Source organism: Columba livia, unplaced genomic scaffold, assembly GCF_036013475.1.
Source record: "Columba livia isolate bColLiv1 breed racing homer unplaced genomic scaffold, bColLiv1.pat.W.v2 Scaffold_155, whole genome shotgun sequence".
NCBI lineage: Eukaryota > Metazoa > Chordata > Aves > Columbiformes > Columbidae > Columba > Columba livia.
The window spans coordinates 392483-409587 of record NW_027043051.1 but is presented as its reverse complement, the minus strand read 5'-3'; the positions used below and the strand labels follow the sequence as shown (position 1 = coordinate 409587).

Below are 17105 nucleotides of genomic sequence, written 5' to 3'. Positions count from 1 at the left end.
GCTGGAGACAGGTGTCGTGAGAAAAGTCCAGAGAGACCTCTAGTCAGAAGCAAATAGCCTTTGTTCCAGAAATTCCCCCAGGGAAAGGCAGCGTGTCCAATCTGGGTGTGTCGAGCCCCCCAACCCCAGAGAAGCAAGGCAAGAACTTGGGGCTGTTTCTGTGAGTGCCCGCACTGCTTTCTTTGCAGTTCCCACATCCACAGCAGTGACCCCTGGCAGCTGGGGCTCTCCTGAACAAAACATAGGCACATTTTGGGTGTGTTGTGAGTCAGAGAAGATGCCCTAGAGGCTCAATGGACATGGGTAACCTGTAGAAGAGCCATGTCCAACAATCAGAACGAGAAAATAAATCCAAACCTTTTTACTGAAAAATGCATACATTCAAAGTCCATGTGTCCCAGAATAGCATTGCAAACGTTTTAACTGCATTTCTCCTTTTTAATACTTAGAAATCCTGTTAAACCAATTTAAGGTGGAGTTGGCTTACACTGTCCGGAGCTAATAATATGCTATTCTGGGCAGTGACACCGTTAACTATCAAGTTAAACTGCTGTATCTTACATTTTCTTGCATGAGATACAACAAATCTGATCTGCAGGAGTGTCACTAAAATAGGTTTAGTATGATACACCGTAGTGCTTTATCTGCTCTTTCAGAGGAGTAGGTACCCATGCTTTTTCATACTTTCTGTTGTTGCAAGATGCTCTTTTGCCACGCTTGGCAGAATAGTTTTCCCAAACGTCATAATCTGCCTATTTAATGATCCCCTCAATATGATAAAGATTTCAAAACTGTACCTGCATGTCTGAACCTGGATTTGATATTCTAGTTCCCTTCTAATAAAATAATGTTCTTTTCTGCAGATGTGCCATTGCAACAGGGTGGCCAAGAAAGGACTCTGCATCCAGCACATCTTCAAGAATCACTCAGAAACCAAGAGAATATTTCCCTACCAGTTCATGCTCCACTGATTATAAGGCTCAACAATGCTGAAGATGAACAGGACGATGAAGAGGATGATGACAAAGAGAACTGTAAACAGATTATTGTTTCTTTTACAAAGAAGTAGAACAGGGCCTTTTCTACACTTCACAACTGATTTGTTGTAATAACCATGACCTATTTAGAAAAGAGTTGTTGACAAGTTTTGAAAATAGTTTCCAGGTAGTCCCAAAATGTTGGAAGTGTTGGTCACCAGATGTGAGGCATCATTCTAACTCCTGTGAAATGCCTACCTGTGTATTTCAATAGCATTATCATCCACATACCTCTGTTGTATTAAATCAAGTTTAAAATGTGACCCACAATTTAGATGTCCATCAAATACTCTTCAAACTTTCTCTAAATTTGGGGACACAATTCACTAGATTAATTGAATGTTTATGCATTTATATATATTTTTTTGTTTTGGTTTTGTGCTTTTTAAAAGTAGCTGAACGGTTGACTGTGTCTCACTTAGAGATGAGGGATTCCTGGGGAAGAATGAATTGCACATTCCCAGAGGGTGAGAGGACGACGACCTGTTAGTGCTTCCTGACTCGGTTTCAGTAGGAGTGAGCCCCATGAATTCAAACCAAATAAAAGCCGGGGCTTTGCTGATCTCAGTAGCCTTAACTGAGACAGATGAGGAGCCCTCACTTCACCATCTCTGCCAGCAGATGTTCCAGGAGAGGAACTGTGGGCAGAGGTTTTGTGACAAGCGCTCTCTGGTGACATGTTTAATCAGAAGATTTCCTTTTGGTTGTCAGTGAAGGATTATGTTGAACATGAGCTCTGAAGATGGTTTTGAATAGTTTCCAATCCACAAACATTAGCTTATTCCTATGTGTTGTAACTGCAGTTCCATTGTTCTTGGCTATACCTAATATTAAGGAATCATTGTTGCGTCCAGAAGCGGAGCTTACATTTAGGAAAAAACCCACTGTGATCAAAATGAAATTCATGATGGTACATGATTATTAGGAATTGTTGAAGGTCTTTGTATAGATACCTAGTAATCTTTTAAAACCATTTCCTACAGATGTTTCTAATTGGGTGCCTAAGACTGCTGCAGAAATTGAAGAGGAAAGAACCATAAAGGAAATATGCTATAAAACTGGTAAATATGAAATCAGTCAGTCTTTCCTAAACAGCAATGAAGACAATATACTAAGCCTTTTATTTTATTTTATTTTATTTTATTTTATTTTATTTTATTTTATTTTATTTTATTTTATTTTATTTTATTTTATTTTATTATTTTATTTTATTTTATTTTATTTTATTTTATTTTATTTTATTTTATTTTATTTTCCTTTTTGTCTATGTTTAGGAGAGTATTACAGGATCCAGCACCCCCACAAACACCAATCAACAGAAACTGTGTCTTCACCTCAGGAAAAGGAAATATTACTCTTGGAAGCTATGGAGCGAGACTTAGAGAAAGGCAAGTAATATTCATCTTCTCAGACAATATTTACCATTAATAGTTAACATTTATTTTTCCCCACATATATACACATAGTGTCTCAGACATGGTGACTACCTGTATTGATTGTGGATGCAAAGAGTAGAAATGGGCTGTAAAACCTACGTGTACTATCTGGAGATACACAACCATTCCATAAATTGGATCAGATAGGATTCATAAATATCATTCATGAAAAGTGAGGAGTTAAAGAATGAGTAGGTTATTTGGAGCTCGTTTTTTACTTTGGAGCCGTAGCTTTTCTTTAACCTGTGTGTTATAGAATTGTCTTAGAGACCATGAGAGTTGTACGTCAGTTACAGCAGACAGGATCCAAACATCTAAGAAAATACAAAGAAGAATATAAGAGGAGAGGCTAAAGGAAATTGCACTAAACTAATCACTGTCTCACAGAGGCGGGAGGAAGAGAATGGCAGTGCCATTCCCTGTGCTGACACACCAGCCGCTCACACATTCTTTCTGTTGCCTTTCCAGGGGATGGTAATACAATTCCTACAACATTTAATAATACAAAAAGAGGAGAGAGCTGGGAAAGGAGAATACCAACAGAGCGTATTCCCAGAAGAGATTGTACTAGTTTTAGGATTATACTGCAAAGAAAAATTCCTCTATGCTCATTGCAATTTATGTTTTCCTGTTTAATTTTGGGAAAGAAATGGTTCTGTGGAGTAAGAAACAGATATGTCTATAGTATAATACCCTTAGTCAGCAGGTACATCGACATCAGAGGTGAATCTGTTATATGAAGTTTGAATCTCCTGCCATTCATGGGTATTTCTGCAATGCTGTTTGTCACCTTATCAGCAATGCCCGTTCAGCTGTTAAAATTATGTGTGGGCCCATGCTGTGAATTGTATCACTGAAGTGCCTGAGGATTGAAGTAATCCTTTTGTAAGCTGAAGTTATTTTTTTACGCCACATTGTTTTAGTTGTTCGGTTTGCAGGACAACCCGTAGCTGAACTGACACAACTGAGACAGAGGCAAAGCGTCCCTCATGTGCAAGGGGTGAGAAATAAGCACCGGCAGAGAGGAACATATTCAGGGTTGTGGTTTTGTTGCTGAGTTCTCTTGTAACAACAGGCAGCTCAGGCTCAGAAGTTGTCACCCTGTGCTTTGGAGTCTGTATCCATTGGGCTCCCACTGTGACTTTGGAAAAGGGTTTATTGCCCCTGTGACACACACGCAAATTACATCCAGCTTTTCACTCTCAGTTCTTACAAATGTCTATGTGGATTAAAGCCAATGTTTGTAGTCTTTAACTGTAAACCCTAGATACGGTATTCATGAACATGTTCTGATTCATCTTGGGAAGTGTCCTGAGCCAGAACCAGTCAAAGTACTTGTACGAGTTCAAAGTGCTGTTGGTCTTTGTCTTTAGAGTCAACTTTGGAGTTTTGTCACAATTTCCTGTGCCAGAGGAAATACAGCCACTTTTGCTTTCCTTTTGAGGAATGACACTCTCCTAATAATTAACGTGTAAAAGCATGTTCCGCCCAAGAAGACCTGTGTATGAAGTGGGAGATTAGGCTTTCAAATCACCATAGAGTATTTGGAGAAGAAAATGGTGTGTGTTTTTTTAAGAAAGTGAATATGTGTTATTTTAATCCCTCAGCAACAAACCACAGTGAGCTGGTAAATAAGCGTCACTCCAAAGAAATAAAGAAGAATAAATGGATTCCTGAGGAGCCAAGAAATTCACCTCATACAGTACCAGGAAAACGTATTTTGAGAAAACAGTTGGCTTATTCATTTTCATTTACTAAACTGTTAGATGATCTAGCACTACCCAGCTAAATTCTGTTCTTAGTGGACAATCCACATTTGGATAGGACTCTCCATAAAGAACATGTTGTTTTAATCTTGTCTTCCAGCCTCCAGGCTCCTGCAATATCTCAACATTTGAGTAACTGCACAGCATTATAAAGTTTGCTTTTTTATTTTTAGGATTTAACACTTCAGAGCCCAGAGGAAAACCAAGTTACCAACCAAGGAGTCAAAGGAAAGATGATGAAACTGCTTCTTATGTTCCTCGTGGGAGAGCAGCAGGAAGAAAAACATATTGCGATTCTTCAGAACCTCGCAGATCAGCGTATGTTTTCTACCGCACTGTGGACGTCACCCAAGAACCAAAGTTCAGTGGATCTACAGGTGGGCTTCTGCATAACCAGGATTCTTAAAACACCTCAAATGTGCCTGTCTGTATGGTGCTACTTTCTTTTTTGTCCCTGCAGGTTCATGTGAAGTCATTTATGCCCAAATATGGTCAAGACTAAATTTGATCCAGCATAATTTTCATAAGTAGATTGCATGCAGTATCCACAGTCAGAAATGTAAAGCTTTTTTAAGCTTTATAATTAGTCAGACAGTGTATTCATGACCAATAATTTAGTCATCTTCATAGAAGAAATTCATTTATTTCCCCAGAAAGAGGAATGAACACAATGTTCTGCACAAATATATCCATCCCCTCTTTTTACAGTATTTTGAATGTGATGTATTCCTTAAAAATATTTAGTAAATCTCAGAGTAGTCCACCTTTCTCTTCCCATTTTACTCTAACTATTGGTAGGTGTAGTTCTGCGGTAGAATTTCAGTTTCCTTTGGGAAATCCTTCCTGTCCAACATCTCTCCTCCCAGCAGGGGATGAAGAAATGACCTTGCTTTGCATGGTGTTTTTCTACAACTGGGATTTCACTGGTGTTCTGATTGTGATGGTTTGTTTTGGCTTCATACCACCCCATAAACTGAAGCAGAAGTACTGAATTTCTGCTGCATTCTGGCCTGAACTGAGAGGAAGCAAAAGTGGCCATTTGTGTGAGCAGGAAAAAAGGAAGAAGAGGCAAAGCCACATCTTCCTGCAGAGGAGTAGGGGCCGGGTGAAGAGCCCTGTGCGTACTTGATACTGACACTTGCCTCTTGGAGTTCTGTTTGCGGTTGGAGGTGGGCTTATCTATCAACCAGTGCCATTACAGTTTTAGCCTTGTTGTTTGTAATACTTTGTGATGTTCACAAATGCTGCCCATATCCAGCACGTGTCTAAATGCTACAGACAAAAACATCATTCCTAGTTCAGCCCAAAGGTCTCCTTCGGAGCACATCGGTCTTCTCGGGCTCAAGAATGGATGTTTCAGAGGTCCACATACCACCTGTGCGGTACAGAGGAAGGGCAGGTAGTCAGCACTTAGAGGACAGTAGTGGGTAAGGGGGTTGTGTTCACAGCTGCACTCCAGACAGTCTGAAAACAGAGATACATTCAGAGAAAAGGATAGAGATGTTTTCCCACAGCAATTCTTCCATTGAGTGCTTTGAGGTTTTAGGTACTATGATGACATGCATCTTGAAAACACCATTGATTTGATCAGATAGGATTCATAAATATCATTAATGAAAAGTAAGAAGCTAGAGCAGGTAATTTGTAGCTGGTTTTTCCTTTGGAGCCGCAGCCGTCTTTAACCTATTATGCAGTTTTCTTAGAGATCATCACAGTTACACGTCAGGTGCTCAAGTTACACTAGACAGGATCCAAACAACTAACAAAAGAGAAAGAAGAACATAAAACGAGAGGTTAAAGGACATTATACGTATCACTGTCTCACAGAGGCGGGAGGAAGAGAATGGCAGTGCCATTCCCTGTGCTTACACACCAGCAGGGCACACATTCTTTCTGTTCCTTTCCAGGGGATGGTAATACTTCTGCAGCACTTAACAAGGCAAAGAAAGGAGGAGAGAGTTCAGGAAGGAGAGTTCCCGCAGAGCGTGTTCCCAGAAGCAACTGGCGATCCTTTGGCAATGGAGGGAATATACTTTGGCATCAGATTCTCATTGCTGAACACCTTATTGTAAATAAAATAACTGAATAGATTTGAATTGGGTTGTCCACAAAAAAACGTTGTTTTTTTGGTCAATCTTGTTTTCAGCCTCTAGGACCTTGTAATACGTCAAATTCTGAGTAACAGCACAACATTTCTGTACTTCTGTTTGCTTTTTCACTTTTAGGAATTCCCTCTTCAGATCCCAATGGAAAACCAAGTTACCAACAAAGGCGTAAAAATAAGGATGATGAAACTGCTTCTTCTGTTCCTTATGTGAGAGCTACCAGCAGAAAGACTGATTCTGATTCTTTGGAATCTCGAAGATCAACATATGTTTTCTACCGCACTGTGAATGCCGCCCAAGAACCAAAGTTCAGTGGATCTACAGGTGGGTTTGATTGTGATTGATTTATTATTTTCAATATTTAGTATTATTTTTTATCTTGGAAAATCATGGAGGTTGATCTTATCCAAACTTCTGATACCTATTTAGTGTCAATTTTTGTTAATTTTGCTATTATTGTATTTTTAATGTTGGACAGGGGACTGAATTCATTCTCTTTCCATTCATTCATGGCGATATTTTCATTCATCTTTTTTCCGTCTTTCTACTGTCCTCTTGATAGGATGTACTGTGTCATAAATCTGACAAGAGCCTACGGGTGGGATTCAAAGTCCTGTATCTTTCTTTTTGGAAATCTGTTTCAGATGTGACCATAATTTTACATCTTTCACTTTATTTTTAACTATCTAATCTGTCACTTTATGTAGAAATTTAGTGGTAAATAATTTCAATAATCATAAGTGAAGAAAGTTATTTCATCTTACCAGTTTCAGTCATCTCGCTTAAGCTGAGTTGAATCTCCATGTTGAGATGCCTCCCTATCTCGAATTTTCAATAAAAAGAACCTCCTTAAGAGAGTTTCTCTGCTATGTTACCATGAATACAGTTAAATCAAATGAATCTCAACATCACTGCCACATCTTGGCATTAATACTTGTGTGTATTTGGTTTGGGTTTGTTTGTTTTCTTTTAATGTTTGTTTTGGCTAAATGCAGACAAATTGGTACAGAGATTACAGAGAAAACATTATTAATTTTTGTCATAACAACCACCATTCCCACTGTTGCCAATTTTCTTTTCAGCAGCACCTGAGGCATATGGTGGGAAATGCTCCAAACCAAAGAATCAGCTTGACACAAATAGAAGATTTTCGACCCAAACGGAAAGCTATGGTAATGCTTACCTGTTGTGTTTAAACTGAAAATTGTAGGATTATTTTGCAATTAATGGTTTGAATTAATGTAATTAAGATGGAATTAGTAGAAAACAAGAGAGTTCATATTTTTAGCCACATTTCACAGGAAACAGTCATTGGGCAGCTTACTCTGATGCACAGTCAGCTGCCCAGCACAAAAACCTCCCATTGCCTTATATCGAGTGTTTGCACAAGCAGGGATAAAAGAGGAGATTAGATTATGGATTTGTTTAATTGAAAAGCAATTGATGCCTTTGGGAAGATTTTCAACACAAGAATATTGACTTTGTTCGAGGCGCAGGTGTCCGTGGCAGAATCGCCTCCTTTGGAAGATCCCGTGAGCTTGAGGAAACGCTGCAAGATTACACATGATCTATAAAGTACTGGAGAAAGTCTGTATTTAACACTGGCTTGTATTTCAGAGATGATGTGTGATTCACTTGGTGCTTTCATTGATACTTCAACTGATAGAGTATTTAATTCGCATATCAGACTTAGAGAGTCCTTCCTGAAATTGGAGCTGAAATTAAGAAACAATGTTTATGTTTATTCCACAGACAAATATACTTCAGGATTTTACAATGCACCACGTTGGAGGAAAAGAAATCCACGTGCAAATGCATACGGTAAGTTTAAAACAACCATTCGGGGAACTGTTTCATAGATATTTTTACCATTAATTCTTTTTTGCAAAAGCAACATCTCTCCCCACCTAGAAAATGTAAAATTGGTCTGAAAGCTTTTGCTGCCAAAATCCACAAGATTCTAAGCAATTCTGAGTCATTTGAAAGAACAGAGAATACTTTGTTTGTTTGCAGACGTGTAATTTTGACTGTATAACTAACCCGTGATGTCTGATGTTTTACAGTATTACTGAGATGAAAGCAAAGCCTTAGAGTCTCTATCTCATGTCCCTTGTAGGAATGGCCAGAGCCTTGGTCTGCACTCCGTGCTTCATTGCGACGCTTCCTTCTTATCTCCCACCTCCGTGTTCCCCACAGATGTTACGGGGACTTTGCTCTGCAGTTGCGCAGTTTGAAATGTGGACTAGCAGAGTGTCCTTATAGTTCTTGCAAGCTTGGCCTTCTGGCTTTCACTGAAAGTTCTGCCCTGAAAGGGCAAAGAGGTGAAGTCTGAACGCTGTTGAGCACGGCCCTTTCTTGAGTTCATCGTTTCACTGGTACTCTGTTCTATAGCAGATGGTCAGTAGCACATTTTGTGGACGGTCCCATTAGTTTTTGGAGAGTAGGAGCGTGCTCTAGGAGATCAGTCCAAAGCGGGTGGCTCAGAAAAGTGCAGCTTTGTGACTTTGTGTTTCAAAGCCCAGGTGACCCAGCTGTCAGGATGAGTTTACCCAGGGCAGTTCCATATTCTGTGTTAGGCCTTCTGATTCCAGTCTGAGATACAAATTCTGTTGAGGCACCATATAGATACAACCAACCTAAAACCACCTTGTGAAATCCCTCCACCAGGTTTGCTGCTGTATTTGGGTTCTTTGTGCAAGTACCGTACCTGCTTGGGAAGGTTTTAGAGAGAAAAAACTTGAGCAGGACATTTTCAAGCACGGCTGAATTACAGTAGGATGATTGCTTTTCCCTGTTGCTTCCAGACCTGCTGAAAGTTTAATTTTTAAAATGTTTCTGAAACAGTATATAGTTTTGCTCTAATGAATTATGTACAAAAAGTTATGTATTTCTATTTTTACAGAGGATCCAAGAAGACTTGGAAGCAAATAACAAAGGAGAACGATATGTAGACATGAGAAAGAGATGTAATGAGTGTGTTAGTTCACAAGAAAAATAACTGGAAAATCTAAAGATGAAAAAGCGGCAAATTCAAAAAATAAGATGCAGGAAGTACACTGTAACATTTCAGAACTGATGGAAATGGAAATTAAAAAAGTATGCTCTGCATGGTCACGTATAAAGGTCTTGAATAAATTTTATCTGTTTTGAAAATTTGGTAATTGGAATTATTTTAACAGACTATATTTAATGCACAATTACTAAAAGGAATAGATACTATCAGTTTTACTTTGGACTTTCAGAGGACTTTTAATGTCAACAGCAACACTCATGCATTCTAGAAAGTAATTGTTTCCGTGTGAAAGCCGGATCCTTAGATGGTTCAGCTGTTTGCTGGCTGCTCGAGGGCTCAGTCTGAGTTTGATCTGGAGATTTTGCCACTTGAGCAGGGCAGCAGAACTATGTGATGAACTAAATGAACTGTGCAACAAAACTTTCAGAATTAACTGAAATATGCTGTACACACACTTTAAAGCATAAAATATTTCATTTTTACCCCAGTCCACAAAAAGGGCTGCAACTCCAGGCCTGGCAACTCCAGGCCTGTCAGCCTGACCTCGGTGCCTGGCAGGGTTATGGAGCAGATCATCCTGAATGCAATCACACAGCACCTTCAGGATGGACAAGGGATCAGACCCAGCCAGCATGGGTTTAGGAGGGGCAGGTCCTGTCTGACCAACCTGATCTCCTTTGATGATCAGGTGACTCACCTGGTGGATGAGGGGAAAGCCGTGGATGTGGTCTATCTGGACTTCAGCAAGGCCTTTGACACTGTCTCCCATAATATACTCCAGGAAACGCTGGTAGCCCGTGGCTTGGACAAGTGCGCTCTACGTTGGGTTAAGAACTGGCTGGAGGGCCGGGCCCAGAGAGTGCTGGTGAATGGGGCTGCATCCAGCTGGTGGCCAGTCACTAGTGGTGTTCCCCAGGGGTCCCCAGTGTTGGGTCCAGTCCTGTTTAACATCTTTATTGACGATTTAGATGAGGGGATTGAGACCAACATCAGCAAATTTGCTGATGACACCAAGTTGGGAGGGAGTGTCGACCTGCTGGAAGGCAGGAGGACTCTGCAGAGGGATCTGGAGAGATTGGAAAAATGGGCCGATTCCAATGGGCTGAAGTTCAACAATGGTGTCCTGTCCTGTATCCAAACTGGCGTGGTCAGCAGGACAAGGGCAGTGATCCTTCCCCTGTGCTCTGCATTGGGGAGGCCACACCTGGAGTGTTGTGTTCAGTTCTGGGCCCCTCAGCTCAGGAAAGAGATTGAAGTGCTGGAGCGGGTGCAGAGAAGAGCAACATGACTGGGGAAGGGACTGGAACACAAGCCCTATGGGGAGAGGCTGAGGGAGCTGGGCTTGTTTAGTCTGGAGAAGAGGAGGCTTAGAGCTGAGCTCAGCACTCTCTAGAACTACCTGAAGGGCAGTTCTAGCCAGGTGGGGATTGGTCCCTTCTCCAGGCAGTCAGCAATAGGACAAGGGGCCATGGGCTTAAACTCTGCCAGGGGAAATTGAGGCTGGAGATTAGGAAGCAATTCTCTGCAGAGAGAGTGATCAGGCATTGGAATGGCTGCCCAGGGAGGTGCTGGACTCACCGGCCCTGGAGGTTTTTAAACTGAGACTAGACATGGCACTTAGTGCCATGATCTAGTCAATGGACTGGAGTTGCACCAAGGCTTGGACTGGATGATCTCTGAGGTATTTTCCAACCCAGTTGATTCTGTGATTCTGTGAATTATCTCCAGTTTTAAGAAAAAAAAAACAAACTAAAGTGTGCTTCTGGGTGAGGATGGACCAGGCTCGGGATCAGTACCAGGGGTGCTGCAGGAGCAGGTGTCTCCCAGCACGGACACACCGGGGGGACCTGTCGACCTCAGCACTCCTGGGCCCCACCATGGCCCAGTTCAGCAGCCCTGGGCCCGAGGCTCAGCCCAGGGAGAGCCCCACAACCAGGGTCACAGCGGTTCCTGCTGCTGCCCCGACGGTCACCAGCCCCAGGCAGCCCTGAGCCAGAGTGCAGGTGTCTGAGCTGGGCTGAGCTGGAAGGGGCTGCAAAACAGCTCAAGAGGAGGCGATGGAAGAAGGTGCTGTGTGTGTGGCACCGGGGGTGAACCGACACCCTCAGTTTGGTATCTGGACCCGTGCTGGGCTTGCACATGGACTAAGCCCCAGCTCAGAGCACAAATTGCTGTTCCCAGCCCTGGGTGCCAAGCGCTGGTCCTGCTCTCTCCTCCCTGGTGCGGCCCGAGTGCACGACTGCCCTGCCTGCTCCTGCCTTGGGGCTTGGGGAGCTCGGGTGAAAAGGAAAGACAGACTGGTGTGGGTATGGGATCTCTTAAGTGTCCTGGGGTTGCTTTGCTAAACACTCTGTAACGGTTCCTGGGATATTAAGTCCATAGATGCCCAGAGAGGCAAAAAAGTCCATGAACCAACTTTCCTACTAAGGTTTCCTTCTTATAAAAAAACACACTTCCATTTTCTCATCGGCAACAAACTGAAAGATGGAAGCTGCAGCAGCATCTGCCTCTTGCGAAAACAGATAACAACAGATGGTTCCACTCAGTCGATCCTTAGTTGCTTCCTCCACAGGAAACCTGTCCATTAATTTAATCTCTGGTGTCCAGGCAGGGCCTTGCTGATGTTCCTGTGTAGGCAACAAGTGTGTGGATGTCAGGCTTTCTGCAGATTTGTTACAGAGTTTTCCAGTTTCTTTTAATTAGGAAAACCTTGCTGTGGACTCCTGAAGTCTCCCATAAGCTGGTGGGTTTAGAGAAGGACGGGGAGCTCCAGTGAGCTCAGGGAGGACCAGTCAGTGTCACAGGCAAAGCAGAATGGAACTCGACTGGGTGAAAACTAATGGAATTTATTGATAGATGAAACTGCCATGTCTCCCCCATCTTTGGGCGGATCACCATGCACCCTGAACCGATACAGGCAGGTGTAGTCCGGCTGGCCCCAGTTGCTCAGCACTTGCAGCCTGATGTAATTCACGACCCCAGGGAGCTCGTTCTGCAATGACAAGAAGAAATGAGTCACCTTTTCCTCTCTGGCACGTGAGCACTGACAGAAGTGCCGCACCAACGGCCTCGATCAGCAGCTTCCTTCCTGCTGCCCCGCGGGGGCTTTGACCTGTCGTGGTCAAGACGTTCTTATCCTGCTCTACCCCATTGGGCCACGAGAACAGCCAAGGAAGAAGCAGCTACCAGATGCCTCAGCAAATACACTGGAAAGTTCTCGCCTGCTTTGGGGCACAGGCTTCCACAGTCAGAAGACCCAGGGCTGGTGTCAGTATAATGTCTCGTTGCCTTCTCTAGAAAGCCACGGAAACAGAACGTCCTCCCTGTCACTACTCACTGCCAGCACCAACTGAACCCTCAGGAAGCCCAGTATTTCTGGTCTCTAACTGGCAGAACAGCAGTCGTGCATCCTACGGGATGCGGCCGCTTGTGTGCACTTGGGGTCCAGACAGTCAAGCTGATTCCAGCTTCAACTGTGGCGCTTCTAAGCACTGAAGTTTAAACACAAAATGAAAGAGAAGACCAGCAGTCCAGGCATCTGCCACCAGGAAGCTGAAGCAGAAGAAAGGCAGCGTGGCACTCGCTCAAGGACAGGGCTGCCTGTACCCTTTGGCGGGGAAGCCTCTCCCCATCCAGCCGCATTTCTCCTCCTCTCCTGCAGTTCTCCTCCCTCTCTGTCCCCATACCTTCAGCTGGAAGGTCTGACTGGGATTCAGCGCCGCCAGGAAAGTGAACTGTCCCAGGAACGTTCCCTGCTCCTCGTGTTCTTCCTTGAAGCCCTACAGAAAGATGGGTGGAGAAAACAGAGCGTCTGGTGCACCATGGGAGACTGAACTTCAGTCAGTGAAGTACGGGGTTATTTCAGCTACGGAGTCCAAGGATGATGAGCACAACAAAAAGACCTGAAGCTGCAGCTGGGCAGCACATCACACTTGCCTACTCAATGAGTCCAAGCTGGCAGTCAGAAAAGGAGCAGATGCTCCCAGTGAGAGGGAGGTAACCTGAGGATCACAAATCCCACTTGGGTTGGAAGCCAAAAAGGTTTAAGACCATGCACTGTCCAGCTCCTTTTCCCTGTGGCTCCTGGAGTAGCATTTTGCCCCAGAAGCCTTTTTTTGAGTGGTACATTGAATAAAAGAGGAATACAATGGGAAGGAAGCAACACCAAGGAGCCTGTTTCTTCTGAGAGACAGAAGAAAGCTTCAGGCCACCAAAATCTTTGACCCATCTTCATCCCCTGCTTAGATATGCTGTGCAACCCCAGCCCCCCACACTAGAGAAGTCACTTACATAGACAGCAAAGTCCTTGGGAGCTCCAGAGATACTTTCTCCATGGAACGCTGTCTCTGAGACATGGTCCATGGTGACGGCTCTGGGAATGACTGGCATGGACAGCTTGATGAAGACGTGTCCTTGACTTCCTGGAAAGGGCCAGCAGTTGCCAGGATGATTGTCCGGCTGAAAGGACAAGAAATACTCAGCAGGGAGACACAGGAGGAGAGCAGGTCCATGTGAGAAGGAGGCAGGAGAAGAAGCTTCAAGGAGCAAGGACAGGGGAAGGCAACTCTGAGCAGCGTGTGTGGTTCATTCTCCTGACCTTTGTTTTACTGCTTCTTGGTGTTCCTACCTCCAGAATCAGCTCAGGGGTCCTCATGTAATCCATTATCGACAGGGAATACAGGAACACCTTTGCTTTGTCAGTCCGGAGGGATGGAGAAGTCCTGGAAAGAATGACGGCAGCCCCTGGAAATTAAAACATGAGCATGATCACCAGGCAGTGTCAGGAGGAATATTACACTGTTGACTTGAAAAAGGCTTCTCAGTTGTCATCCATGCCCTACAGTGGGTTCCCCTTTGTCTTGATGGCATGACCCCTCTGGAACACATAGCAAGGAGTCATCAAACTGTCGTATTTGGCCGTGGAAATAGGCAAGAATGTGAACCAGCCTTTCTGTGCTTCCCACGGGGTCTGGCCCGTTACAGGCTCTGTCAGTGGGGGCACTTTTAGGGCCCATCTTGTCAATCTGGACAGGAAGCACATTGGAACTGGTTTGTATGTAAAATGTCACGGCACCTGCCGATTTGAGGGCATAATCCGGCATCAGGACGTGGATTTCCTCCAGCTTCTCCAAAGCTTGATTGATGATCTCCTGAACAGCCTGGGAAGGAACACAAAGGAGAGTGCCTGTTAGAAGGAAAACGAATGGGGCAAGCAGCTCCCCTGCAAGGCCAGCCAAGTTGAACGGGGACAAGGCCGATCTCAGACGGAAGGAACAACCAAATTGCCTGGAAGCCTCCCAAGTTTGCTCTGCTGTGATTGACGGGATCAGAAAGGGAGGGCTGCTCACTCCAGTGCTCTGAATGCTGGAGCTGCGGGAAGGGGCTGTTCCTGTGGAGAGGCCCCAGGCCAGGAAGCACGGATAGACAAGCCTTCTGGGCATGAGATAGGCCCGGCTTAACTCTGCACTGCTGGGACCATTCTTTAATTGCAGTCCTCCCTTGAGGAGAACCCGAGATCTGGACGCAGAGGAAGGTTCGACTCAGACAGCTGTCATTCCCGTCACGCTCCCTCTCCCCCATAAGGACGTGTGGAGCAACAGGAAAAGGAAGCGTGGCCATGACAGCACTTGTTCCAACAGCACCAGCCTGTTGGCTGTGACAGGGAATGGAGTAGGATACGTGCTGGAGGGAGGATAAAACCCCTGAGCAGATCCTTCTGCCTTGTGCCCTTACCCATCCGGCAAAGCCTGGGACCTTTGCCTGCTTCAATCCTTCTTGTAGAGCCAGCTCAGCAACATCCTTTGCACTCCAGCGCAGATGATAAAGTTGTTCCTGAAGCTTACGGAGCTGCACGGGCAGGGACGGGGTTTCGCTCAGGTATCCTAACTCTTTTGCAGTGTTCCATGTTAAGACGCCAAGTCGTCCCACATGGTAAACTCCTGTCAGACACACACCAGAGCTTAGAACTTGGTCTAAGGCGGGGCTATGCCTCAGGCTATCTTCTCCCCTTTCTGTGTCTCTCCCAAGTGCCATAGTTGTCTCTTGTTGCCTTTGACAGTGGCCGTCAGGGCGTATGGGCTCTGCAATAGATGGACGTTCCCTGCCCTGGACTGTGCTCCTTGTCCTGCAGAAGATTCTCAGCCCCTGGGGCAGGAGAGCTCAGCCACGGCCTCTCCCTGGGCTGAAGAGAACTGGCTCAGCCCTCCTGGGGAAGGCAACTCAGCCCTTCCTCACCCACACCCGTCCCGCTGGAGCAGGGACTGGCACAGCTCTGTGGGGACTTTCTGCTCTTGGCTGAGCTCCTCTGCTCACAGCGGAACAGGGCAGGATGGAGCCCCGAGTACCTCCTAAAGGACCGCCCTCAGGTCGGAGATCTGCAGAGACTCACCGAAAGAGAAGAGACCAAGCAGCAGCACCAGGGTCGATGCCTTCAGCATCTTCATCTTCCTGCAGAGCAGATAAAGAAAAGGCTGGTGAAGCTGGCGGTTCCCGTGCAGATCACCAGCAGACTGGAGAGCAGCAGCAGGGACTGCAGCCCTTGAGCCTGGCGTTCCTGCCGTGTGCATTGGCTTGGTCCTGCACCAGCTCCAGTCACTGCTGGAGTTGTCACCAGCTGCACCAGTGGGGGATTTGTCACAGCAACAATGGTTTCCTTAGGGACAAAGGGCTCAAGATGGACTCTGGACTAAGAGCAGGAAGTGCAACAGGACTTGTGTCCACACTTCACATCTGTGGGGCTGGACAGGGGTTCTTTGGAAATGGAAGGGACATAACAAACGCCTGTTTCTCCTGCCCAGCATCCGACCGGCACTTGTGCTGCTCCTGTTCTCCACCCTCTCAAGAGAAGGTTCAGCCTGTGCCCCTACAGTCCAACAGCTGCCAGGGGTGTGTGTCTCCCCTCTCACAGCGTTTCTTTAGCAGCCGGGTTATCTCCGGCCCTTCTCTTGGCAGAACGGCAGACAAATGCAGACCGGGTAAAGAGGGAGGGAGGGCTGAATGTCAATGCGTGCTGGCAAGCAACGGGCAACCAAGGAAGCACCAAAGAAACTCCAGTGTCTGGGCCCTGCTGCCCTGAGCCTGATCTGCCAAGACACAGCACACACCGCTCTGCAAGGGGGAAATTCCTCCTGCCTGTTCCAGGAGGCTCTCAACAGGCTCACAGTGTACACTCATCAGGAATAAACAATCCCTTTTGTTCTCCTAGAGAACTCCTTGCACCCCTCTGAGGACTTTGGGCCCCTTTCCTAAGGCAGAGCCCTGGTGAGGAGCTGACCAGGTTTCCCAAGGAAACCTCCTCTGTCAGGAACACAAGTCAGACCCACGGCCAACAGAGGACATGCTGGTGTCCTTCTGGTCCCTGTGGAGAGGAAAACCAAGCAGGCTCAGGGACAGAACCCACCCTGCAGAGCACAATACAGGACGGAGCTGAGCTCTCACAATTACTGCGGCAGGCTGTGTCTGGGCCACCCCCTGGGACTCTCTCTGTCCCATCCAAAATGGAGCTGTCCCTCATTCTGCAGAGATCAAAGGCTTCTGGGCCCAGCCCTCACGTTCATGAAGAGACTGAAAGGCGGCTGCTGCCTTCCAGCAGCTCCAGACCCAGATCTCAGGCTGCCCTCGTGTTCCTCTCCTGTCCACCATCCACCCACCCCAGCTGACGAGTTGGAAAACACACCTGGGGAAGGGAGCAGAAAATACTCCCAACATACCCGTTCAGACGTTCAGCCATCTCTGGGTGTCTCTGGGTA

General features: G+C 45.5%; 1 protein-coding gene and 1 long non-coding RNA gene across 2 annotated transcripts; one reads left to right on the top strand and one right to left on the bottom strand.

The window, feature by feature from the left end:
• The first annotated feature begins 782 nt into the window (after window positions 1-782).
• LOC135577870 (uncharacterized) lies at window positions 783-3145 on the top strand. The gene is made up of 3 exons (XR_010469387.1): window positions 783-1034; window positions 2021-2098; window positions 2312-3145. It is a non-coding gene; the product is annotated as an uncharacterized LOC135577870 (long non-coding RNA).
• Window positions 3146-11117: 7972 nt separating this feature from the next.
• On the bottom strand, window positions 11118-16182 carry LOC110360040 (SUN domain-containing protein 3). Its single transcript, XM_065047979.1, has 5 exons — window positions 15091-16182; window positions 14432-14516; window positions 13985-14100; window positions 13648-13815; window positions 11118-13136 (listed from the first exon to the last, which is right to left on the bottom strand). The coding sequence occupies exons 1-5, from the start codon at window positions 15388-15390 to the stop codon at window positions 12942-12944; spliced, it is 864 nt and encodes a 287-aa protein (XP_064904051.1). The 5' UTR covers window positions 15391-16182; the 3' UTR covers window positions 11118-12941.
• Window positions 16183-17105: the final 923 nt, after the last annotated feature.

What these genes read in the sequence shown, in the direction of transcription:
- LOC110360040 (XM_065047979.1), bottom strand. Translation starts at nt 15,390, where the DNA reads ATGGCACTTGGGAGAGACACAGAAAGGGGAGAAGATAGCCTGAGGCAT. An exon ending in TTATGCCCTCAAATCGGCAG is followed by an intron (nt 14,101 to 14,431) that starts GTGCCGTGACAT and finishes TTTAATTTCCAG; the next exon opens with GGGCTGCCGTCATTCTTTCC. An exon ending in CCCCTGAGCTGATTCTGGAG is followed by an intron (nt 13,816 to 13,984) that starts GTAGGAACACCA and finishes TTGTCCTTTCAG; the next exon opens with CCGGACAATCATCCTGGCAA.